This window comes from Scleropages formosus, chromosome 13 (assembly GCF_900964775.1).
Source record: "Scleropages formosus chromosome 13, fSclFor1.1, whole genome shotgun sequence".
Taxonomy (NCBI): Eukaryota; Metazoa; Chordata; class Actinopteri; order Osteoglossiformes; family Osteoglossidae; genus Scleropages; species Scleropages formosus.
In genome coordinates, this window is record NC_041818.1 from 14519165 (window position 1) to 14544951 (window position 25787).

Below are 25787 nucleotides of genomic sequence, written 5' to 3' on the forward strand. Positions count from 1 at the left end.
TATTTGGATATGAAATTGATGGTGGGCTCAGGAAGACTGTTGTTCACTAGACAACTAGTGAGAGATCAAGAACAGTACAGACATCTCCACAGAAAACTGTCAGACAAGCCCCAAAACAGGAGCTTGGAGCTAAGTCTTTGGTCCACATTGCTGCTGGAGTCCAAACTACAAATGCAAAAGTGAAAGGCTGAGATTGACTTGGGTCTAGCTTACCTCCAGGTCCCTTGAAGTGTGACAGGAGAGACTCCATGATGTTAGAATACCTTTCACACGTGCTTGGTAGGCCTACTACTCCTGAGGGTCAGGGACAGATCTAGTCCATGGGGATTTTACGTGTCCACTTACAGTCTCGTTCTTGCTCCGTTCCAAAACTAACATCGTTTTACCTAATGTTCCTGATACAACTAGTCCTTATGAATATTTGATTTTTGCTCATTAAAACTTAAGTGTAGTGTGCAGCTCTGCTACCCTGACTGCCCCCTTTATTATTTTACTTTTACCAGGTTCCTATTAACCCACTAAAGTCCTACCCCAGTCCAGCTGCTCAGCACTCTTAGCTACACTTAAGAACAGAAAATATTTGCCTTTATATTAACCAAATTACATTTAGTATGTTACTGGTTTTTTGGCCCAAACATCTTCATTGTTGAATATTATTATGTGTCAAATGATCTTGTATGCCTGTTATTTATTTGCATGTCTCACTAATATCTGGCCATGTTGATAAAGGCTTGGAGCAGAAACGGCCCTTTCTCTCAATTTCACATTCATGTTCCCACTGTAATAAACAAATATAGACACAAGTGTAAGCGCCGGGGGGATGCAGTGGTACGGTGGGTTTGCCCTCTGCCTGCTGTATGGCGGGTCTGGGGTTCGAGTCCAGCTTGGGGTGCCTTGTGACGGACCGGCATCCCGTCCTGGGTGCATCCCCTCCCCCTACAACCTGTGTTACCGGGTTAGGCTCTGGTTTGCTGCAACCCCTGCTCGGGAAAAGCAGTTGTAGAGATTGGTTGTAAGTGCTGGCCTAGATATACTCTACTTCAGTTTTCTGAGCATTCACTATGTATTTGAATAAACTTTCCCTGTTTATGGTGAACATGTATTAGGTTGTTTTAATTTCCTTCATATTCACCTGGATTTCAGTAGGTCCAAAGTTTGAGTGCTGGATAATTGTAAGAACAATGTAATATCTACCAAAGAATTAACTTTTTACTTTGGGAAATGGCATGTTGTCTGTAGCCTTGGGCAAGATAAGAGGGCAAAGGCAACTGTTTCGTCCCGACTCCCCTGGAGTGGCAGCAGGAAGCCTGGCTGTGCCACACAAACAAAGGATGTGTGTCAATTTAATGCTGAACACAATTTATCAAGCAGCCTTTCAGCTGCAGAACACATTTTCTAAGCAAAGTGTTTTTTTTTTGTCCTAAACACCGAACAAAGTGGAGCAACAAAAGCCCAAAAGTCCATAAAACATTCAGCACCATGGTACCTGTTTGTATTCCTCTGCTGTGCCCGAGTACAAATATAGCTGTTAAGTCTTCCATGTCATGCATCTGTCATGGCACATGGCCTGTTTGCAACCTGCCTCCTCTGAGTCACAAAGGGGCCAAGTTGCCTTTAGAGAAGACGCTCGGGCCTTATCAATCAACAACAGCTCCAGCAGGATGGACGAGGCGAGACTGTGTGTAAATAGCAGCGGCTATTGAGCGAGATGCTGACTTGGGCTGACCTCTCCCCCGTTAACCCTTCCTGCTCCAGAGCCGCAGCTGAAAGGCATCGTCACCCGCCTTTACTGCCGCCACGGCTTCTACCTGCAGATGCTTCCGGACGGCACTATGGACGGGACGAAGGACGAGAGCAGCTCCTTCTGTAAGTCCGCCTGTCCTGCTTTTCGCATGCGTGTTGAATTCCCGTGAGTCCACCTGTCTGTCTGTTCGCCTTTTCCTGGCTGGCCTGCTCATCTTCTGCCATCCTATCAGTTTGCTGTCTCAGAGTCGTTTGTCTGCTTACATGCTGTAGATCCGCGTCCCTTCGGACTGTCTGTCTGTCCAGTCTGCGCAGCTTCCATAAGTCTGCTCACGTGTCTCTCAGCCCAGTTCCTGTAAGCTCATCTGTCTACTTGCTCCAATGCCACTATAAGTCAATTTATTCGAATCACCCAACATCTCAGCAAGCCCGCTGAAAAGGCGTCACATTGTATAAATTTTCTCTGGAGATTGATTTTTCGGAGCTTTCCGAAAGCTGGATTCTCAGCTCTGTCGATAAGCAGCGGTGTTCTTACTGCGGCCTGAAGAGCTCTGTCTGTGTCATAAAGTTGCGGGGCAGAATCCGAGTCCTGGGGTACTCAGTGTAAACTTGTTCTTGGGACGAAGTTTATTAATGATGCAGAATCTTGTGTCTTCAGAGCCCTTTACGTAGTCCAGTTCCTGATCGACGTGACGTGTTAACTGAAAGCAATACAATAAAATCGACAGCATTCTATGTGTCTACGTGTGTATGAGATATTATTGTGTCAAGATATCGCAGACACTATTCTATCTTATATTTAGTGAAGCCTGTAATCACTTATTCATTTCTTTCCTTTTGCTCCCATTATTTTAGTTATTATTGCGGACGTGTGGAAATGCCAAGGGTGTGTGGAGCCTTGCTGACCTCTTCTGTGCTTTTCCATGCAGGGGAGGAACGAAATTAACATTATTGTACCTACCTTTTATTATGTGTTGTAGGTGACGGTTTGTCTTTTGCTTTATTTGTAACCTAGTGAATGCACTCAGCCTGTCTTCAGGAGAATGCATCATATAAGAATACATTTTATCGCACTGCACTGTATTGTATTGTACTTACCAGGTTATGCCTGATATAGTCAGGTTGATTTGAAAGTATCCAACTTTACACTTGTGAGAGTGGGAGAAAGTATAATATAACCATATTGTTTTTCTATGTGCTTGGACATTTGTGTGCTGTAAATATGTGTACATCTCTGAAGAATGAAGACGATCGCCGTGGAATGCTTATTTATTGTTTTGTTCTTTAGTAAAAAATGTTGCAGCTTTGCATGAGTCACTGTGTCATGCTTTCTTCTTTGGGCGAAAGGATTAGAGAGAGAAAAAAGCCTGCATAAATACTTCATATTCCATAATGGCGGACTTTTAACAGCGCACAATGGTACATGATGCAGTTGTTCAGCAATTATGGTGATTATGACTGAGCACCTATTTAATGTAAAACCTCTACCGTCCTCCTACTCGCTTTCCTGAGTTTGTGTACGTATATGTGGGAGTGTGGAAATGGATAGGTGAGTGTGGTGTGCACATGTGTGAATTGACGTGTGGGGGCATTTGTGTCTAAAATACAGCTTGTGAAAGTGTGCACTGTCTGTAGTTGTGCACGCGTGTGTGTGTGTGTGTGTGTGTGTGTGTGTGTGTGTGTGTGTGTGTGAGAGAGAGAGAGAGAGAGAGAGAGAGAGAGAGAGAGAGAGAGAGAGAGAGAGAGAGAGAGAGACTGTGCTCTGACCCCGGGGAAGCCTCTCTCCTGGCAGAGTGGCGGTTTCTTTGTTATCACCAGAGGCTGTTGCTCTGCAGTGGGTCAGGTTGTGCCGGGTTCCGTCCCACACGCACGGGGGCATTTCCACCGGCTGCCGGGGGTGAGGACTCCGCTGTTGGTCTGTTTCGAGATGGAGAGGGAATAATTATGCACCTCACTGCGGCTTATGCAAAAAAGCCCTAAAAAAGGCTAATTCAGCAGTAAATGTTATAAATAATTAAGGAGGCGACAGGAGAGAGATACACTCTTCCCGAGATCTGAGCAGCTCTCATACACCTTGCTGGCAGTTACAGCTGATGTCTGTGGGACGCCGCCGATGTTATATGTTTTGCTCCTGGTGTAACTCCTCTTAATAGCCTGTCGTAAACATTTAAATGCTCTTAAAGCTTCAGAATTACCACGATGCCTCCTCCCAGTACCCCATCTAACCCAGACCCTGAACTATGTAATGCCTGAAAGAGAAGACCAATGATTCAGTCCACCTAATGCTATTGTGAGCACCACATATGGCAGCATCTCCACAGCACCCTCACGTTCTCATCTCCCTAAGGATTCCCTGGACTCCCCCAATTCTCACAGGGAGCAGACTCTACACTGTGCTTTATGTAGTGCTACATGTGACAGGATTTTGACTGATTATTGCATTTCCTGTCATTTTGTTTGAGAAATGGTAACTTTTTTTTCACAAACATGCACATTTAATAAATACATACAGACATCGTCTGAACCGCTTGTCCCATACGGGGTCACGGGGAGCCGGAGCCTACCCGGCAACAGAGGGCATAAGGCTGGAGGGGGAGGAGACACACCCAGGATGGGATGCCAGTCGTCACAAGGCACCCCAAGCGGGTCTCGAACCCCAGACCCACCGGAGAGCAGGACCTGGTCCAACCCACTGTGCCACCATGCCCCCCGTTTAATAAGTAGTTCTACATTTATTTTTTTGTTTCAAACACTGAATGTTAAAAAAAAAATAATGTTTTACCTCTAAAAAGACTGTCATGTTATCGTGATCACTGGTGTATATCGAGTGTTACATCTGCATGACAACCCCAAACACAATACAAAAAAACAGTACTGCATTTGGTAAAAGGCTGCTTTGAGTCCAGAGGGGGGGCGCGGTGGTGCAGTGGCACAGTGGGTTGGACCGGGTCCTGCTCTTCAGTGGGGTTCGAGTCCTGCTTGGGGTGCCTTGCGACGGACTGGCGTCCCGTCCTGGGTGTGTCCCCCTCCCCCTCCGGCCTTACGCCCTGTGTTGCCAGGTAGGCTCCGGTTCCCCGTGACCCCGTATGGGACGAGCAGTTCTGAAGATGTGTGTGTGTGCTTTGAGTCCTCAGTGGAAAACCATTTGCTTTATTTTATTTATATGCATGTGTTTTTGTTGAGGTCCATAAGATGCATAAAATGACAGGAACATCTTATAAACAAGAGTCATGACATTGTTATGTATATAAATGTTAAATATATGTATGCATATATATGTATAGGTAACATAACCTGTGACAGACAATTTTCTTGCTTGGTAGAAATAATCTGCATTTGAAAAAACAGACTGCATGACATATTTTGGTATTTATTATTTGAGCATGTGAGCAAAAATGACATGTGGGGTGTGGTGGTGCAGTGGGTTGGGTCTGTACTGTAGTGTGTTTGGGGTTCAATCCCTGCTTGGGGTGCCTTCTGGTGGATTGGCATTCCGTCCAAGGTGTTTCCCCTCTCCCCTCAGCCTTGCGCCCTATGTTGCCAGGTTAGGCTTTGGCTTTGGCTTGCCGCAACCCTGCTTGGGACAAGCGGTTGTTGACATTTTGTGTGTGTGTGTGTGTGTGTGTGAGAGAGAGTGAGAGTAAAAATGACGTGTAGAGCTGCAGCCAGCTCTCAAAAAGATACACCATTTCTGGACTGGATGTACATGGAAGTGTACACACTTTGAGAACATAAAAAGAACGTAAAGTAAAAAGGTATGAAAAGAAGTATGAGTTGTTTATGTACAAATTGTAAAAAAACAGGGGGTGCGGTGGCGCAGTGGGTTGGACCACAGTCCTGCTCTTCGGTGGGTCTGGGGTTCGGGTCCCGCTTGGGGTGCCTTGCGGCGGACTGGCGTCCCGTCCTGGGTGTGTCCCCTCCCCCCTCCAGCCTTGCGCCCTGAGTTGCCGGGTTAGGCTCCGGTTCCCCGTGACCCCATATGGGACAAGCGGTTCTGAAAATGTGTGTGTGTGTGTGTGTGTGTGTGTGTGTGTGTGTGTGTAAAAAAACAAAAGTGTTTCCCCAGAAACAATGTTTTTTCATTTAATTTAAAATTGATGTAAACGTAACTTTCAATTGATGTAAATTCAGAAAAAAAGTGGATTTTTGTCTTCTTTACAGCCCCTTGCAAATCCTCCTCAAGTGAAAAAAGACTGCTAGGAACCCAAGACAAAAAGTAGAACCACAGCATGATGTTCTGCTCAAGTGAAGCCCATGCAGACATGCAGAGAGAAAAAGTAGCACTGACCGTCGAAGTTGTTAAAGGACACCGGATGTGCGCTCTCTCTCTCTCTCTCTCTCTCTCTCTCTCTCTCACACTCTCTCTCCCGGTCCGACAATTAAGTAGAAAGCCTGTAGCTGGCGCTCTGCCCCGGGCCTGGCCCCCAGCCAAGGGTATTACACACTGCGGCTGGTCGCCGCTGCCAGTTAATTGCTCATTTTACTAACGCCTTCCTGTCGTATCGATCCCTGCGGCCTTTTGGAGACGGTTCACGCCAGGCCACTGAGAGCCAGGACCACGCCTCTGGACCCCTGACCCTTTCTGGCCACCCTGGCTGATGGTCCGGGTTCGAGCTGCCCTGCAGTGCTGTGAGCGCCGAGAATGTGGAGGCATGACAGAGAGGGAGTTACCTATGGAGCCAACAGACCAGGTGGCTTGGCGCTGATGGGTGCTCAATCAGCATCCGCCAGGAGGTCATCACAGGCCAGTTCATTCTAATTTCAGGACAACAAGGAGAGAATTGCATAATAATGATGATGACCAAGTCATTTATTCACCATGACACTCGATGGGCTGCTGTCTCCAAAGCCACTTTGTAGCTCGAAAGAACACATCTTCTTTCCCGAGACAAGACAATCTCGCTCGATGGCTTATTGTGTCTTAGAGAGAGATCATGAAATGAAAGGGTCTGCACGCTAGAGATGGAAATCAGCAAGGCATTGCATACTATATTTTCGCCAAAGTGCAATGCAAACTTTCTATGTATATTCCAACCAGCAGTTCGGAGTGCATGACAGTGCCCTACAGATGAAGAAATCTGCACTGGGATGACTGGCTTCCTCTTTGGTGGAGATGGATACCGAAGTCAGCTGAAATGCCGTAACAGCTGGAGAGAATTTGTTGGCTGCATTAGCAGGCAGGACGGAGGGGCATTACAACAGCTAAGAAGAATCGGGACAACAGAGGGTGGGAAAGAGAAGAGTGCGAAGATAGGTAAAGATCTGGGAGTGGGCCTGGCCTGTTTTTAATTCCTGCGTCCGATGGGGAAATTGACTTTTACTTCGACATACAAAACAGCAAATTGGAAAGCAATAAAAACCGTCAGCTTTATTTCCTGACTTGTATCCCCTCTAATTACGCACCCTGTTGGTGGGAAAGTTTATTCATCTCCTTCAGCAAAGGATTGAGATTGACCCCTCCTCCCCTTTTCTAATAGTTGCCTTTCAAACTGTGATGTGCTTAAGAGGCTGAGAGTCTTTTACTCCCTACTTTACATGCTGTTACTGACAGTGTGGGCTTGGGCTGGATAAAAGGGAAAAGGAAAAGAGAAAGTGAGAGAGAGCATAAGGGAAGTAAGTACAGAGAGAGGGAGTAAAAAGCCTGTATTTTGCTTATTGCTGCACTGTTCCTGCTATGCGTGGGTCTTTGTCTCTGCGCGTGTATTTGCTATATCCTCTTCAGAAAAGAAAGTACTCCTAAAATCCAAATTTGAAATTGGGAGCGATAAAAAGAGATGAGGAGGAAAAAAGGCGGAAATTGAAAAGTGAAGGGGAAACAAGAGAGGAAAGAGGGAAACACAGAAGAAGAAACGGAAGGGAAAGGGAGAGGGACATAAGGAGGTGGAAAAACAGTGAGACACAGGAATAGATGGTGATGATGCTCTGACCTTCCCCGAACTCTTCTCTCGCCGATTCACATCCTGGGGCAGATAGAGGGAGGAATCACACCATGCTCGAGTGGTCTAAAGGGTGTCACTCGCAGCAGCTGATCCTCAGATGTTGCCGCGGTGACAGAAAGTGGCTGAAAATCCATCCATTTTTGAGCACATGCAACTCAGAGTGCTATGACCTTAACCCAGCTGTTAGCCTCTCCTATCATGTTTCTATACAATCATACTGTAAACTCACACCCGCATTCAGCACAATTCCTGATTCTGACTTTTTCATAATTAGTTAATCAGTTTACTAGTAGAGGGGGTGCGGTGGCGTGGCGGGTTTGACCGGGTCCTGCTCAGCGGTGGCTCTCGGATTTGAGTCCCGCTTGGGGTGCCCTGTGATGGACTGACGTCCCATCCTGGGTGTGTCCCCTCCCTGTCCAGCCTTATGCCCTGTGTTGCCAGGTCAGGCTCCAACTCCCTGCGACCCCTGCTTGGGACAAGTGGTTTTAGACATATATGTATAAAATGTACCGTGGCGATGTGATTTTGGTCTGGCTCACCGGTCAAAGCCGAATGCGTTCAGCTGTGTTTTCTCACAAACCTCCAAAAAAAATGTCCCTGGGAAAAGGGTCATGTTAATATACAGATGTGACAACAGACTGTTAGATATTTGTCCTGCAACAGCAGCTTAAAAATTAATCTGGGGACGAATGGATTTGCTTTCATGCCAGAAACCTTATTGAGTGAATGAGAACGTTTCCATTCGGTTGGTTTTGAGTTTGTGCGCCATAACAAAATGAAATGCGTTATGTATAGTATGTGCACTTCATTATTAGGCCTGTGTGTATTCACACGTGGCTCTGAATATGCACGATGCATTTTGTATGTGTTGTGTGCTTTGTGTGACTGAGAATATGCAATCGACTCTTTGTTTGCGCGTGCATGTATGTGGAAGACTCTCTAAATATTCCTTTTTTTTTGTGGCACGCATGTGTGAACTGTGGAAACAATGTTAACGGTAACTGTAACGTCCTGCTGCGCTCGCATTTTCGTGTTCTGTTCCGTTCTTGTAAATGTGCGCTTAAAACACGTTAAGAACAATTTTGAGCATAGCAATTTTTTTAGGGCTGGAAGCATTTGTCACATTTTGGTCGGATCTTCTTGCCCTTCATTTGTCATGACGCTGAGGCTGCTTTATCAGTCGAGGGTGCTCATTTCTGCACTGGAAATTATTGTATACTGTATATTACTTGGCTGCTTGCCTTTGGACAGAAGCTGACAGTGATAGGGGTTGGGCTCTTCCCCATTCAATAGTAGCTATTGTTGTTGTGGTTCAGACTCCTCCCCACAGAACTGCAGCTGTTATTGTTATGAATTGGACTCTTTCCCATTGAACAGCTGGTGCTGATGTGTTGATGAAACATTAACTGAAATATCCTCTTTCAAGGACACAGCAGCACTTCTGCCACCTTGTCTGAGAGGGCCAAAGTATAAGGTTAAGCTTTCCTTCCATTCACATCCCGTCTGCTTTTCAGAGCTACGCATCACCTTGTCCGCTTAGTGAAAGACCTACAAGCCCCTCCCCCTTTCATTCTATATCTCCCGCCGTCCTGGTTTCCCGCTTCGTTATTTATTGTTGCACTGATTTGAAGCCTTGAATTGACTGGCAATATTGATCCTGCAATGCATCCTTCTCTGTCTCCCAGCCACCCCCATCTCCCTCCTTTCTTCTCTGGCTCAGAAGGCTTTAATTAATCTAGCAGCTCTTCGGCTCCGATCGGAACATTTGGAGAGAGAGAAAAACGGACAGTGACCCGTTAGTCCGGCAGGGAGGGCTGTAATCTCCCTGATGAGCAGCTTGCCTTTGATGGAGCAAGAAAAGAGGACAAATGGGTGTATGTGGGCTTGCAGTGCAGGAAGGTCCAACACCCCCCAGCTGGCAGAACAACAAGGCTAATATATTTATGGTGGGCGGGGGGGATGATGAGAGAAATAGATGGGGCTGCTTGCAGTTGCTTAGGTGGCAGCAGGTATAGTGGTTAGGGCTGCTGCCTCTGGAGTTGGTTGGAGTAGGTTTGAATCCCGCCTGTTTCTGTAATACCCTTTGCCCTAAACTCTTCCAGTGAAAAAAAAAATGTTGTCCAGCCTCAGCTGTGTAAATCGTTGTAAATTGCTTTAGTGGAAAGCGTCTCGTAAAAGAATAAATGTAAAAGCTTGTGCCGTTGGGGTGGTTCTTCATGAGGCTTTAAATACATTTGATCAGTGTGTGACCTCTCTTCCATTCTGATTGTTTTTTTTCCCACACACAGTGTAAATCCAAGTATGTGACTGGCAATACACCTCATTTTCAGGTATGCTCTGTCTGCAAACTTGTCTGAATGTTGAGCTGAGGACAAGCTATAGTACTTATTGCTGGCGATACAATGAAACGGTGCAACCAGCAATTGTCTCATTGTCTTTCGGGGAAGTAATTGGTAGAACAATGTGTCTCAAGACTAATGAGCTATTACAGTTAGCATCACAGCCATGAATTACTTAGAATTCCAGCTGATCTTTCTCCAAGGTTTTCTCATAATCCCATAAAATTAAATAAAAAAATTTACAGTTACATTTATTTAGCAGACACTTTTTTCCAAAGCGACTTACATCTCAAGGAAAATACAATGTGTTCATTATATAAGCAGAAAGAGAGACTTAGATGCAGACACGTGACTCTAAAGCACAGTTAGTTTGTTACTTTCCACCAAATGAACCAATGTACCTCACACAAGTAGCTGCCTAAAGGTTTATCCAAATAATTTAGTTTCTAATCATATTCATTTTTTTTTTTTAATTTGACATCTACATTACGTTACATGACTAGCTGCGTGACAGTTTATCCGTTATTCAACAGTTACGATTTCAAAGTTATTGAGCATAAACATTTACACGTTACGTGAACTTCAGAGATCATCAGAGAAGTGAGTCTAGAAGATGTGAGATTTAAGACCCTTCTTAAATGGAGACAGAGGTTCAACAGTTCTGAGTGAGAGTGGGAGGTCATTCAGCCACATCAGAGTCAGAACTGAAAACCTTTGTGCTTCTGCTTTTGGATGTTTTGTGCATGGGACCACCAAGTGCGCAGAGATGGAGGAGCGTAGAAGTCTGGTTGGGGTGAAGCAGATTTACATTTACATTTACATTTATTCACTTAGCAGGTGCTTTTCATCAAAGCAACGTACAAATAAAAACATGTTATTTTCCTGAAAAGCTATCTTATTTCCTTCCCTTGGTGCTCTCCATATGAAATGCAGAGTAACAGTTGTGAGCTGATTGTGTTTGATTCCTTCTGTGTTTCTCTATACTACTGTCTCCTTTTAGTCCCCTGAACAGCTTTTTGCTAACTTCTTCTGCAGTGAACCCACATCACATGACCTTTCCCCGTTCTGATCCTCACTCTCTGGCCCCCTTGAATGAACCACAGACTTAGTCGTCACTTAAATCTATGCCTGGCAGATATTGATTTTCCACTGGACACAAGCCAATTTTTGGAAAGGTCTTGTAGAATGCAAAAGTTGCTTTTTGTTGCAGCTACCGAAATTTTGGATTTTATATTTTAGAAAATATCTTATGATACAGTTGTTTTCCCAAAACTGTGAACACCTCCACACAGCTTGCATCCCAGGTTAAGCTATTCAGGGCACCGTTTTCCACCCCTGTTCCAGTTCCACCCATGTTCCTTCCAAAGGCAGGGTGCAGTCCCTGCATTTGTCTCCAAGTGATAAAAACCAGCAAATATGTTCTTTAAATGTTGTGAAAAGCGAAATGATTCACATTATTTGAAATATTAAAATATCAGACCTGCAGGCCCATTACTGAAATCCTTTGACCCTTGCAAACGTTGTTGAGAAATGCAAAAGTATTGCATTTTCTTTCTTGATGGTTTGACTGCTAATGCTTGATAAATCCTGTTGTTTAATGTAATCGGAGTAGTAACAACAGACAACATAAAGGGGTCATCCGGTCCAATTTCCTCAGCAGTGAAAAGGAAATATTTAGAAAATTTTTCATATAATATTAAAAAGACATCACGTCACCTGCAATACACGGAAGGGTTCAGAGCTCTGCGGAGGGCAATTCACCAATGCCAGTCTGCCATAATTCACACTCAGATGTGCTGAAACGGTGACTTTCTTTTTGGATCACGCTCTGAAAGCTTTGTAGTAAGAGATGCTTTTTTTGGTACCTTTCTTCTTCCAGTTTCCACGGATTGGGGGGGTGTGGGGAAACGCTCAGGAAGTGTCTGCTCCAAGTTTGCGGTTGGTGAGCTCATGTGCCTTGTGTCAGTTCCTCTCTCTCGGCTCTCTTCTTGGTAGTGTTGTTCAACTTGATCCCCGTGGGACTGAGGATCGTGGCCATCCAGGGCACCAAGAGTGGACTGTACATCGGCATGAACAGCGACGGATACCTGTACACATCAGTAAGTCTGCACCATTGCTGCTTGTGACCCTGACCATAATTAAAGAGAATATTAATGGATTTGTGACCGTGAACATAATTATTAATAACTGAAGTTGGTATGACTATGACTGTAACTGAGTACCAGTGCATTTGTGATTGTGAGTATTATTATGAGCCTAATCAGCATTTTACTGTTAACATTATAAACCTTAGAAATGCATTGCTGACCATGATTAATACTGTTAAATGAAAGGTTTTGTGTCAGTGACAGTTACTTTCAGTTGCTCCGCATCACATTTGTGTGACAGAATCAAATAAAAACAAACCCTGAGATGGAGATCCTGTGCAGGGGGTAGCCCCCTCAGCCTTGCATCCAGTGTTTTCAAGATTGGCTCCAGGTCATTGTAACCTTGCTCAGAACATGTAATTATTGAAATTAGATGTATGGATGAAATACAGTGAAATTTTTCTGTAACCTACAAAGTTAGTTCAACAGAACCAGTGAGTTTGATCAGGTTTTAAATGTAGTCCATGTATTTAAATCAAATTCACTGAAGAAATTCCAAGTTTCTTCTCTTTTGAAACAGAATTGTAGAAATGGACACTTTATTCAGTCAGGATTCTTTCATGCTTTTAAAATATTATTTAATTTGCCCTTGAAATGAATGCAACGATTAAATGAAATCTCGAACTCAGTGACATGGTTAAAAGTATAAATTTACATATAAATGAACAGTACATTTATATTGATTGGTCTACCAAAGGCTTGTATTTGTATTTATGTGGACACTCTCATTGTCTAGTCAGTCATTTTGTTGATGTATTGTGTAGCTGATGCAATATATAAATCAGTCATTAGGTTTGACCTTTGCATCAAGACATTTACTTGTAACAAGCCTTCAGCCATTCGGCAAACTGTTCTCAGACACAGGCTCAGTGCACTAAACATATGCAACGTGGTGCTTCTGTGTTGGTGTCCAGCTGCCTCTCAGCTCATGTTGGAGCTGGACGTCCCCACAAAAATTCAGTGATGTCAAAATCAGTTTGAAAATGGGGAAATTCTCCCCTTTTCTTGATGCTATAACTTGATCCTATTTGCCATTCTAATGTTATCCCTTGGTTTTTAAATTCAAGGGCAACTTTGGCAGTTCACGGTTTGCTAGTGTTACCCTGGTGTGTGTGTGTGTGTGTGTGTGTGAAGGAGACAGAGAGAGAGTTAGAGGAAATGTGAGGACTTAGGGTGTGCCGGAGTCATACTCAACATGTGCAGTATGCGAATCAATTCTTTATGTAGCGATCCATGGATTATGATATTGAAAAGAAATAATCCATTCCCAAAGGAGCACTATCTGTGCACATCAGTATATCGGTTCAGTAACAGTGCACCATAATTAATTGGGCTCCAAAGTCAATAATGTAATATATATTTTGAATACACTGATGAATTATGGTCCATTTTGGCTCAGGGAAGCTCGTGTTATAAAGTATCTTCCAACTTCTTGCAAAATATCTCAGTCAGTTGGGGACAATGCTCAGCATACACCCCCGAGGTAAGATGATGATTAGGATCCAATAGCGAGATGCTTTTCTGTGTGAAAGAAAAAAAGCGGATGAATCCCCCTTTGAAGCAGACTGGCACGTGGCACGTGTACTTGAGAGAAGACGAATTGCTTGCATGTGCTGCCTTCCGTCACGTCCTGCATGTGCAGATTTCTGTTCCACTGCATGCAGAGAGGTGCACTTGCTTCACTTCTGTGTACCACGTCTGCCCTTAATGTAAAGCGTCTCTGGGAATACATTAGCAGAATCCCCAGCCCTAGTTGCTGTTAGGGACACTTTTTAATACCAGAAGAAAGGTGACCCATTTTTCAAGGGGTTTTTATATTGTGCCACAAAGAAATACCGAGAGAAAGCCTGTGTTTGAAGAAGAAAAAAAAAAACAGCTGGGGAAGTTTCCCTCGGGTGCAACGATTGCCCTGCATTACCCGTGCGCATGCGCTCCTGGGCTCTGCTAGGCAGGGCGCATGTCCACGAACAGACGTCCTAACTGTGTGGACTTGAGGGGAGACCTTGCAAAGTAGAGCACCCGGGTCGAGGACTGGCGATCAGCGACCCAGTATTCCCAGGCATGTAGAGGGAGCTATCGCTCAGCGATCTAATAGCTGATCATCTAAACATTCCTCTGGAACACGCCTGACCGTGTCACACTATGACGCACAAAATAGCCAGTGAATCATGCATCACTGTCAATACCCTGTACTGGAGACCTTGATGATGACTCAGTGCAATGTCATTTTTTTTGCTCTCAGGATATCAGACCCTACAGGTACATCTGTGCATTTCTGCAAGTGTGTGTGCATTTCAGTCGCATCAGCATCATGACCTCATTCCATTGAGTGACACTTTGGAAATCCACAGTGATTGTTTGGAGTTTGTAGTTGTTCCAGTTGTTTTCACGTCACTGGTACTGTTCCTTTGATGGTTTTGATCCTTCCCTCATCTTCAATGTATGTAAGGCGATGATGATATCAGAACAAGGAGGAGCAAAGAGGAGGAGACAGAAAAATAGATGGAGAATATCAAACGAACGAAGTTCCACCTGCTACGGCCAGCTCCGGTTATTCCATTTTTAGGTCTAAAGGGATTTAGGAGCTTGAAGGTTTTGTTCAGCTAGAAGCAGCCAGTCACAGAACTGACCAGCTAGGTAAACCTCGATGTAGAAAAAGCTGAACCAAGAAACTCTGCTTGAGGAACTGAAAACATGCTGAAATTTGAAAACATTTCCAATTTCATTTTTGTTTTCCTGACACGCAGTGGTGTGTCTTCAAACATCAGGCCAGCATCTCTGCATTGGGATTAACGTTTTAGTAAGGGTTAAAGACAGCCAGTGTGCGATTCCGCAGTGTGCTGGGACATGGTTCCCATTATTACAGTTTATTAGGGTGAAGACCCTGAGATAGACTGACACTAGATTCCATCTTTTCTATCACACACCTTGGATTCCCTAGCCACATCTGTGAAAATCACACTGCCAGCATCATGGGTCCTGCAGGGCCTGGCATGAGTGGTCTTGCTGTCAGATTTTTGCGCCAGTGACAAACAACCCCATCGGTGTCACTTTTTGACAGTGAGGGAACCGGAACAACTTGTCTTTGAGATTTCGGCAAAAGTGGAGTTCTGTCTTTCTCTCTCGATCCCTCAGTGAGCCACTGGTGTCAGGATAGGGGGAGGAGCCTTGTAGGAACTGCTGCAGGAGGTAAATTATGAAGGGAAACTCTGTGTCATTGGTCTCTCGTCCCCAGCTCTGGGCTCAGCTACCTGTGGGCATCTCCAGAAAATTGCTTTATGGTAAAAATAGTGTTAAGTTCTGTCCTGACCCACTTTGTTCAATGTGCGCTCTGGAAAAACCCTCCTGGGCTGAGAAAAAGAGGGACGTGCGGGGGAGGGGGTTCACGGAAGGCATCAGGGAAAGGTAAAAGTTTAGGGAGATTCTATGTGGGGAAAAATCTGGGATCAACATGTTCAATAACAGTAAAGTCATATGTGCTTATGAAACAATATAACTATATGGCTATGATCACTTCTAATCATCATTATAATGTTATGTACTGTCATACCGAACAGAATCACAATATTAACTCAAGGATGACCTCGTAAGGATTGACCTTTTCTTTTTTCTTACAGAACAACACCTTCTAGATGAGAACAGTGTCATTGTGTCTAATGAATTGATTACGTTTGTTACAGAAGGCTGTCATAGTATGAGACTTTTCTGAATGCCAAGTGACTAGATGGAAATTAGACACAGAACAACCCAGAACTGGATTATTTTATCAGATTAGACACTTTGTTCGAATCTGGAGATGAAGTAGAAGGATTCTGCGCAAGCCCAACTGCATTTACACATTTGGAAGTTGACAGATTTTAAAAAAATATTATACTGAGAAAACTCCTGTGGGAATTGCAGAGGAGGTTAAGAATTCTTGCCATCTGAAAAAATTAGAAAGTACATTTTGCTTAACAAACATTTAGTGAATTAGAGAAAGCGGATGCACAGAACGGCAGGTGAACGAATGCCTGTATGTGCATCTGTGTCACAGAGCGTGGTTCCGATCAATGGCTGCTCACCACATTTGTTGGCCTTCTTTTCTGTTTAATATGCACCAGTTAAGTTATGAAAAAGATACATCCCATGTAATAACTCTGCTCCTAAAATAATCATGACCTGTAAAAAGGGTCAAGGGTTTCGCTCTAAGCCCTGGATTCAAACAGCAAGCTTGTGATCACCATTATTTTAATTTTTGATTTTAAAGTTTTGTTTTTACCAGGGGCAGCTGGTAACATAGTGGTTAGAGCTGCTGCCCTTGGACCCAATGGTTGCTGGTTTGATCTCTAGCTGTTCTACCCCTGTGCAAGGTACTTACCCTCAAACTGCTCCAGTTATGTTACCCAGCTGTGTAGGTGATTGTACATAGACTAGCATGGTAAATTACTTTGTAGAAAAGCACCAGCTATACAAATAAATGGTAAGTGTAAAGTATGCCTAATTTGCATGCTGATAAAAGTTGTCACTTGTAGTTACCAGTAGGGGCAGTAGTGGTGATGCAGCAGCTTAGTAAGAGTTTGGGTGACAAGCCAGACATCTGTCTGCTAAGCTTTCCTTCTGAATGCTGCCATTGAAATAAATGAGCATATATACAATTAATATAAACTCTATTTTGGCAGAAAAGGGTAACTCAAAGGTTCCTTCGTTACTCACTTGTCATTTTTATTCTTTGTGTACTGGTCTGGATAGACCCATTAATGCAAGAAAAGTCAGCTGGTCAGAGGCAGCCCAACTCCCATTCCATCCATCCATCCATCCATCTTCCTCCGCTTTATCCAGGGCCGGGTCGCGGGGGCAGCAGTCCGAGCAGAGTACTCCAGACTTCCCTCTCCCCGCACACCTCCTCCAGTTCCTCTGGGGGAACCCCAAGGCGTTCCCAGGCCAGCCGGGAGACATAGTCTCTCCAACGTGTCCTGGGTCTGCCCCGAGGCCTCCTCCCAGTGGGACAAGCCCGGAACACCTCTCCAGGGAGGCGTCCAGGAGGCATCCGGAACAGATGCCCGAGCCACCTCAACTGGCTCCTCTCGATGCGGAGGAGCAGCGGCTCTACTCCGAGCTCCTCCCGGGTGACTGAGCTCCTCACCCTAAACTCCCATTCCTTCTTCGTATAAACCAAAAACAACATTTTCATTGTGAACTCCACTTTTCGCTCTTCTGTCCAAGGACAAATGAAAAGAGTTTGTTAGCTTCTCTCAAATTCCGATGTAAGCCAAAGCAGTGATGAATAGAACTGCAGTCGTGAAACTTAGTTCTTGTCTTCTGTGCCCTGGTTCATAGATGCACGGCTCAGGTAGCTGCAAAAATCCCAGGATGAATGCGGTCCTCTAACAATATATGTTTCTTTCAGTTTGGGTGATTCACACACATTTGATTCAAACAGCAAATGCAAGCCCCACAATAACACCAACGCCTATCAATTCTGCACATACACTATAAAAGAGAATCATTTTTAAAAGAACTTTTTATCCAACAATGAGAAAATGATCAAAATCCAATCAATGATCATGTTATCCTGTCTGCCCACATTACAGGCATAAGCATGCAAACCTGGAAGGATGGATCAATGAATCATATTGCATCTTTGAAGGTTATCATTTTAATTCAGAGCATATAGCACTGTTATTCTCTTTTCCCATCTTCATCAACTGATTCTCCAGTACTGAGTCACGGTGGTCCAGAGCTTACTAATTGTCCTTTATGGATGAAGTAAAGTCCCCACCTCATCTGAAACATGTCTTTGGACTGTAGGAGGAAACTAGAGAACCTAAAGGAAACCCATACAAACTGGCAAAAACAGGCACACAGTCTGAGCTGGGTTCAAACCCATGTCCAAACCCACAGCCCAGGAGTTTAAGGCCCAAGCGCTACCTATGGTGCCACTGCATTCACTACTGTTATATGGAATGTAAATGTTATTTGCTAGGGCTAAGAGCAGAATTACCAGAACATCTAACAACCTTGGAGAACAAGTGTTATGGCTAACAGGACCATGCAATGTGCAGTCTGACAGTTGCTTTCCGCTGGGGTGGGTAACACAGTACAGGAGCCTGAAACCCTCAGGACACCTCCACCCCCATTTGTTCCACCATGTGACCTTCTGTACCACATACACAGTAGTAGTGAACGGTTCTTTTCGCCTGAATCAGCACAACTCTCACTGTTTCTGCCTGAACTCACCTAGCAGCAAAGACACATTCGGTTCGACTATTTAATGTGCGCATGGGCTGGGGGCAGTAGGCGCAGGGGTTCCCGTACCTACTGGGAAATCCCAAGTGCAACTGTCAAGGTGAGACTCTGGGGCCAACAATAAAACGCAATAACAACCCATCGATATTCCTTTAGCCTTTACGTTTTTGAGTTAAACTATAATTTGAGAACATTGTTTCAGATTGGAGAGGGGTGTGGTGGTGCAGTGGCGCAGTGGGTTGAACCATGGTCCTGCTTTCCGGTGGGCCTGGGGTTCGAGTCCCGCTTGGGGTGCCTTGCGACGGACTGGCGTCCCGTCCTGGGTGTGTCCCCTCCCCCTCCGGCCTTACGCCCTGTGTTACCGGGTAGGCTCCGGTTCCCCGTGACCCTGTATGGGACAAGAGGTTTGGAAAATGTGTGTGTGTGTGTGTGTTTCAGATTAATAAATATACTGTGAAATAAATATAAGATGGCATAATTTACCTCTCTGGAATATGGGAACACCTCCTTCAAGTATATCAGGAGAGAGGTGGGTTTGGCAGGTCAATACCTATCAACCCATCACAGTGACCACTGGACAAATGGTAACCAGTTAAACCTGCTTTTTCCGTACGCTGTCATGACCCTCTGCTGATCATAAAAGCAATGTTAAAAGAAATCTTTTCAGTTTACACTTTGGACCAGTCTGGGTGTATGTCAGACTCCTGACTCTGATAGTGCCTGCTGACCCTTTTCAGAGGCCCCAAATTCATTTGATTTCCTCACTGGTTTTCAAGGATAAAGGGGTGTTTTTCTCTTCTATCTTAGTAGTACAGGAAATACGCTTTGACTGCAACATTTTATCTCCTTCGGTACTCTGCTCTGATTGGTCCGGACTGGACCCCCTTCTGGTTCTGCAGATTGCTTTTAAAATGTACTTGTCCTTTCTCCATCTAATATTTATTTTTTTAATTCCAGGAATTATTTGGTTGTTTTTATCACAGCCCAAGCATTTGTTCTCTTTTATTTCTTTTTGTCTTTCTTCTGTAAGATCCAGAGTCTCCTTTTTTTTGCACCCCTTTCCCTTCTCTTACTCACCCTCTATGGCAATGAGTGATGAGGAATGAGATATCTGTCACTCTTGTCACTAAATTTGGAAGCGTCAGCTGGTGTTGTTCGACCTGGCCGTGGGTTACATGGCTTTGCTCTCGTCTCTTGGCCGCACTGTGTCCAGATGGGTGATCCGCTGCACATGTCCTGCCAGAGCCCACAGGTCCTGAACAAACTCATAGGTGGCACGGTGACTGTTTATGTAAACGCACCGGCTGCCGTTGCATTGCACTCTCGTTCCTGTTCTGCTACCTTCCACTTCAACACATCAGAAATGCTAAAACGGGAAATATCTACAAGCTGCTTTTACAGCTTAACAAATGAGAGCAAATACCTTTCCACAACATAAGATTCAAAGTGGAAGAAAGATTGCTTTGAATTGGTGTTAAAGTATGAAACCGTAGAAGTGTGTTTTTGCTCCGGTGAAAGGCCTGTAAAGAGGCTTTGGAATGGGAGCTGTAATCCCAGTGAGGAGCAGGAAAGACGAGCTACGAGCTAATACTGTGCCGTCGTACAGGACAACAGTGTGTTGGTTCAGAGCGGCATGTCTGTGTGACCCCTGCTGGTTAAACAGGAACATAACAAATTGTACAGCAACTGCCCATGTACTGTATTTTTGTGTTTTTTTTTCCACTTCCTTACAAACAAATATGCAATATTCAGCATATTAGCATTTGAAAAGTACTTGAGGTTTTGTTTTCGGCTGAAAGTCGGGAACTGCACCCATGGGAATGTCATCTTGAAAGGCAAATATAGAGACAATGTTCCCCTAACATAACAGTTCAAGGAATACTCTAATTTAATCCTTGACATTTTTACCAAATTGCCTACAGGAACGGTTTGAGTATGCAGGAATATACGTTCATATTTTGAGATGAACGTTTACCAACGCGAAAGTCAAGGTCTTTTTCAGATGCTGAGCCCGGGGGAAAAAAAATCTCAGCAGGAAAAACGATGGACTTGAAACCACACAGGGCAAAGCTGCACCACTACTTTCACCACAGTTTAGTTCCAGGTTGTTCTATTAGTATTCCTATGACAATGTTTTTTCATCTTAAGAATGGAGAGAAGAAATTGGATGAGAGAGAAGAGAATACCGGAAATGATAAGGCAGGATTTATCTTTGTGCAAGCATAGCACCCCCTCCCTCCCTTCCTGTACTTAAGGCTTTACATCCCTGCAACATCCCAATCTCTAGTAGCAGTAGCACAAAAACAGTAAGTGTTGTTTGGACACAGCCACCTTGGAGGCATTTTAGGCATTGCTGGTGTCATGTGGAGTTGATTTAATCAATACACCTGGCTTAAGGATGATGGGGGGTTGTATGGAGGAAGTGGTAGAGGTTGGGGGTGCTGCTCTGCATGATTAAAAGGCCTTTTTGCAGCCTTGGGATTCTGTCCATGAAGGACATAAATGGCTTTCTCCTGCTTTCATTTGACTTCATTTAAGCAGAGGCATTTGGAAAGCGAAGGAAAAAAGCGAAGACTGGAACTGTCAAAGTCATTCTTTAATAATATATGCTTCCATCGTGCTTACACTGAACATGAATGCTGGATACCTCTGTTCATCATCAGTCTCGAGGCAGAATTTATTTTAATCACTCCCCTCAAGTGTTAATTACTTTCCAGGATCCTTCACGGGTTCAAAAGTCAAGTCACTGGATTCCTTTAGGCCTTATACAATAGTTAAGTAAGAAGTTCTAAGTAGATCAGACAAATCCGGTGTCCATGGTACAGCAGGGATTCCCATCCTCCCTGTCCCAAGTGCCACCCCAGGGACAGGGAACTTTAAATTGGAGCTCAGCAGAGCTCTGTCAGTTTGACTTACAGAGCACAACCAGCTGTTGGAGAGAAAATGAATTTCTACAGGTCTAGTACAGATGCAGGATAGAGCTTAAAAGAGTTTTAAGCTATGAGTTTCAAGCTTTCATATTTGGGACAGCAAGTAGAAACAGGGAGCAAATGAGGGAACGCAGAATAAATAAATCCTTCGCAGAAAAGTACGGTTATAAATGTAATAAATTTGTATTGCATGTATGTGCTCATAGCCTTGTCACAATGTAATGCAGCCCCTGTTTCCTTCTATTCCCAGGTGGATCTTAGGAATTGAAAAGTTTGTATTCATAAGAATATGCAAAAAGGTTTTCAAATCCAATCTTCCACTCCTTTCTGTTATTGAAAATGTCTGAATGTGTATGCGTGTGTGTGTGTGTGTGTGTGTGTGTGTGTGTGTGGACACGACTGGATCTGTGTATTTCATTGTTAGCTTAGCTCATCCCATTAAAAATGCCAAGCTAGATTGTGTGGAGCAATTGCAGTCACCTTGGTGTTAATGATATTCATTATAATCTCGTCATTCAAGCACCAAGAGGCCTTATCTTGTATTAAACCCTAGCAGTTCTTTAAAAACTCAAAGTGTGAATCTAATCTGTGTAACCTGTGTGTATGTTTTTGTGATTCACAGGAACACTTCACGCCAGAGTGCAAATTCAAAGAATGCGTCTTCGAGAACTACTATGTGACGTATTCCTCAATCCTCTACCGGCAGAGCCAGTCAGGCCGAGCTTGGTACATTGGAATCAACCGGGAAGGGCAGGTGATGAAGGGCAATAGAGTCAAGAAGACAAAGGGGGCAGCTCACTTTCTGCCCAAGCTGATTGAAGGTGAGGGACTTCAGCCGTGCACTGGTAGGTAGGTCATCCTACCACATTCAGTATCCGAGCACTGATATTTTTTTGAGTCACTCTTCAATAAGCACACACACACACACACACACACACACACACACACACACACACACACACACCATCTGAAACCGCTTCTCCCATAGGGGGTCGCGGGGAGGCGGAGCCTAACCTGGCAACACAGGGCGTAGGGCTGGAGGGGGAGGGGACACACCCAGGATGGGACGTCAGTCCATCACAGGGCACCCCAAGTGGGACTCAAACCCCAGACCCACCAGAGAGAAGGACCCGGTCCAACCCGCTGCGCCCCCCCCCCCCCCCCCCCCTTCAATAAGCAATTCGTTTATTTTTCTTGTGTGATCGTTTACACCTGAAATACCACTTTAAATCAATGTACTCAAATACTGAGCTGCTGATGTGCTATTAAAACTGAGTACAGTCTTCCCCAATTTACAAAAGTAATGATGCATTCCTGCAAATCCCTTTGCAAGGTGAATTCTCACTTGAAGACGTAATTACCCTTAATTTCAAAAGTAAAAATTTTTATGTGTCCCTGAGCCCAAAAACTGACACCCATTTATGCTCAAATATCACCAATTGGCACAGTTACATCAGTAGATAACTTTAGTCATAATTATGCAACATAGCAAGGCAGTTTCCATTTGTTAATTACTCTGTAACTCTCTATGGCTGTCTAACTGCTTATTCAGCTCATTCATAACTATTATGCACCACACGCTTGAGAAACAGAAACAAAACATACATATATTGCATTCAATGTTTATGTATTAATTGACCTTTAATCCAAAAAACAAAACAGGACAGTAAAAAGAAAAAAAATTAAGTTGCCCATAGTGTGTGTGTGTGTGTGTGTGTGTGTGTGTGTGTGTGAGTGTGAATGTGTTACATTGCTCTGGTGTATAGGTGGGTGAATGACCTTGGATAAAGCCACCTCAGGTAAAGTTTATAGGCAAATATTAGTTAATAGTCATTGTACGCTACCTTGGAGAAAAGCATCTGCTAAATGAATAAAGCATCTGGTAAATGAATAAATGCTGCTCAGCTGTTAGGAGGCGTGTAAAATTCAAATTCCATCCTTGTAATTGCGAAGAAATGTTTTGTAAGCTGAAACAGCAGCAGTAAATGAAACTCCTCATAAAACTGAATTCTCATTACTTGAATAGGCGTAGCTTGGGTTCAACTCAGCGCTGATTCTCAAGGATGCCCATTGCCACTTGACCTTATGTGGAACTCCATAGCACCTTTTTTGAGGTTTAGAGCTATAGACTGATTTCCTTAGAACTACGCAGGCTTCTGCTAAGAAATAACATCACACAGTGTAAAAAGTTAAATTGATGAGACAATGCAATCAGATCTTTCGTGATGCTTGATGAACATTCAGATTCCAATAGGAAGCAATCTGAAAAAGATTTGTGAGACTATACAAAACAGATTTCATTGTTAAATCAACAACAAAAGTTTTTGTTTTTGCTCCTTTTATATTTAATTCCTTTGTACCCCTCTTGTCCATGACTCCCTGCAGAACCTGTGTTTTTCAATATATTTGCTGAATTTGTTGCTATTTTCTTGTCTAGTGTTGAATGAGCAAAAGCCATTTCAATCACTTTAACTGCTTTTGTTTTTTCCATGGCCTTGACACAGTGGCTATGTACAGGGAACCCTCTCTTCATGACGTGGCAGAGCAGAGCCCACCAAGGAAGACAGCCAAAACATCTGACTCACCTATCCTACAGAATGGCAAGAAAGATCTTCCAAAGGCTAATGCCTCCTAGCCCATGGAGAAAAACAGTATGAAAGGGGACAGTGATCTTCCGGGGAGGTCAATCACCCTTCAAGCTCTGGTGTTAGGGGAGCTCTTTCAGTCTCCACATTATTGAAACAGTGTCCACACCCTCTCACCACTCAGCTCTACCCTACTCCACCTGGGATGGCCAAGCAATAAAAAAAAGCCATGATGGGGCTGTGATGTTTTCTCATACCCAGGGTACAACAACAGTAAAGCAATGATTGCATTGCCTATTGAATGACCCTGTACTTCTCACCCCTCATGCAGCCACACAACGCTGTCTGCAAGAATCACCTTTTATGTTTGACATGGACATTGCATTACCTTCTAGACTGTCCATCAAAGAATTTAAACTGATCTCATCAGGTCTAAATAATCCTAAGAAAATTGCACTCATGCCCGCCATTCACAAATCAACTAAACCCACCACAACTGTGCGTTCTCAGGTTTTCCACAACCATTTGAAACTGAAGGAGGCTGTTGTAAATGTATTTCAACTGAAGGAGCAGCCACAAACCCAAGACTGGCTCATGTTAACTTGAAGAAACGATGACCATTAAAAGCCCAGTGTAACAAAGGGAAGGTACCCCTATACTGGTTCATACCAAGGAAAGCCTGCCATACATTTACAAGCCTATGCTAAGTTGAATGAGATTCATCAACAGAGGCCTGTACTAATTTGAAAGAGCTACACTCATTAAAAAAAAAAATCTGCAATAACTCAAAAAAGAGCTTTAGCAATTTAAGCTTGCATTGACTCACAGGGGCTACATTCAATACAAATTGCATTCACTAAAGAGATATTCACCTCTGCAGGGTTGCACTAATTTTAAGGAACTTCATTGAGTACAAGCACATGCTATTCTAAAGGAAATGACACCTTTTTACAGGTTTGCTCTGTTTTAAGGGACCAGGTGTGATGGCGTTCCAGCCATTACAGCCTGTACTATGTCAAAAAGCTGGCATCCTTTGCAAGCATGGAGTCTGCATGAGAGAACACACATTTCTTACCTCGATGATTTGATGCTCATTTAAGCCTCACCCAACATGTCCTCCTTCTATACCCTTGATTTTCCCAAGGGCTCCACTACCAGCATGACTTATTAGTTATATCCTCCAAAATGCCTGTAAGATCTTCATAGATTCCTAGGACACATTTCTCCAACTTCAATGGCTGCTAGTAACTGGTCAAAAGGACTCTTTTATTCCACAAAACAGTACAAGAAGTTGCTTGCTATGTCTGTGGTCAGTACTTTCAGTAAATGACCACAGCAACATAAAAAATTGACTGTCTTTTTGTATTAATATTTTTAGTCAATCTGCACCTGTAGATACATTATTGTTCATTCACATCAACACAACTGAACATGTTACTATTGACAGGCAGGAAGTTATTGTACCATCACTGCAACCATCACCGTCATGAACATTGAGACGAAGGTGTCTTCTATCACTGTATGTGGTAGCTCATTACAGTGAGGAAATTGCAGCCTTTGGCAGGCTGAGATCATCGAATAATTTTACAGTGTCTCATTATTTTCTCTATCCACCAAAACATAGTTTGAAATTAATATATGGTGAAGGGACAAATAATCTTTATACTGGAATCTTATCTTTGGAGAGGGGTCAGTTTTTATCTATTTATTTTTAAATAAATAATCAGTTTATGAATATTCATTTTTATTGTGTCAATCAAAATATCCTTGCTCCCTGTCAGTCCCACAGTGTAAAAGGAAAGGCGATACACCAAAGTTAAAAGCTAATAATGGCAGCCATCATTACCACCATGTGACCACAAAATAATTGCAATAATTG

At 43.7% G+C, this 25787-nt stretch overlaps 1 protein-coding gene across 1 annotated transcript in view; it reads left to right on the forward strand.

Moving 5' to 3' along the window:
* fgf11a (fibroblast growth factor 11a) overlaps positions 1 to 24734 on the forward strand; it is a 46860-nt gene extending 22126 nt beyond the window's left edge. The window contains exons 2-5 of the mRNA XM_018744375.1: positions 1756 to 1866; positions 12017 to 12120; positions 21946 to 22144; positions 23828 to 24734. Of these exons, the coding sequence (XP_018599891.1) occupies positions 1756 to 1866; positions 12017 to 12120; positions 21946 to 22144; positions 23828 to 23958 (545 nt within the window). The 3' untranslated portion in view covers positions 23959 to 24734. The remainder of the gene's footprint in view (positions 1 to 1755; positions 1867 to 12016; positions 12121 to 21945; positions 22145 to 23827) is intronic.
* Positions 24735 to 25787: the final 1053 nt, after the last annotated feature.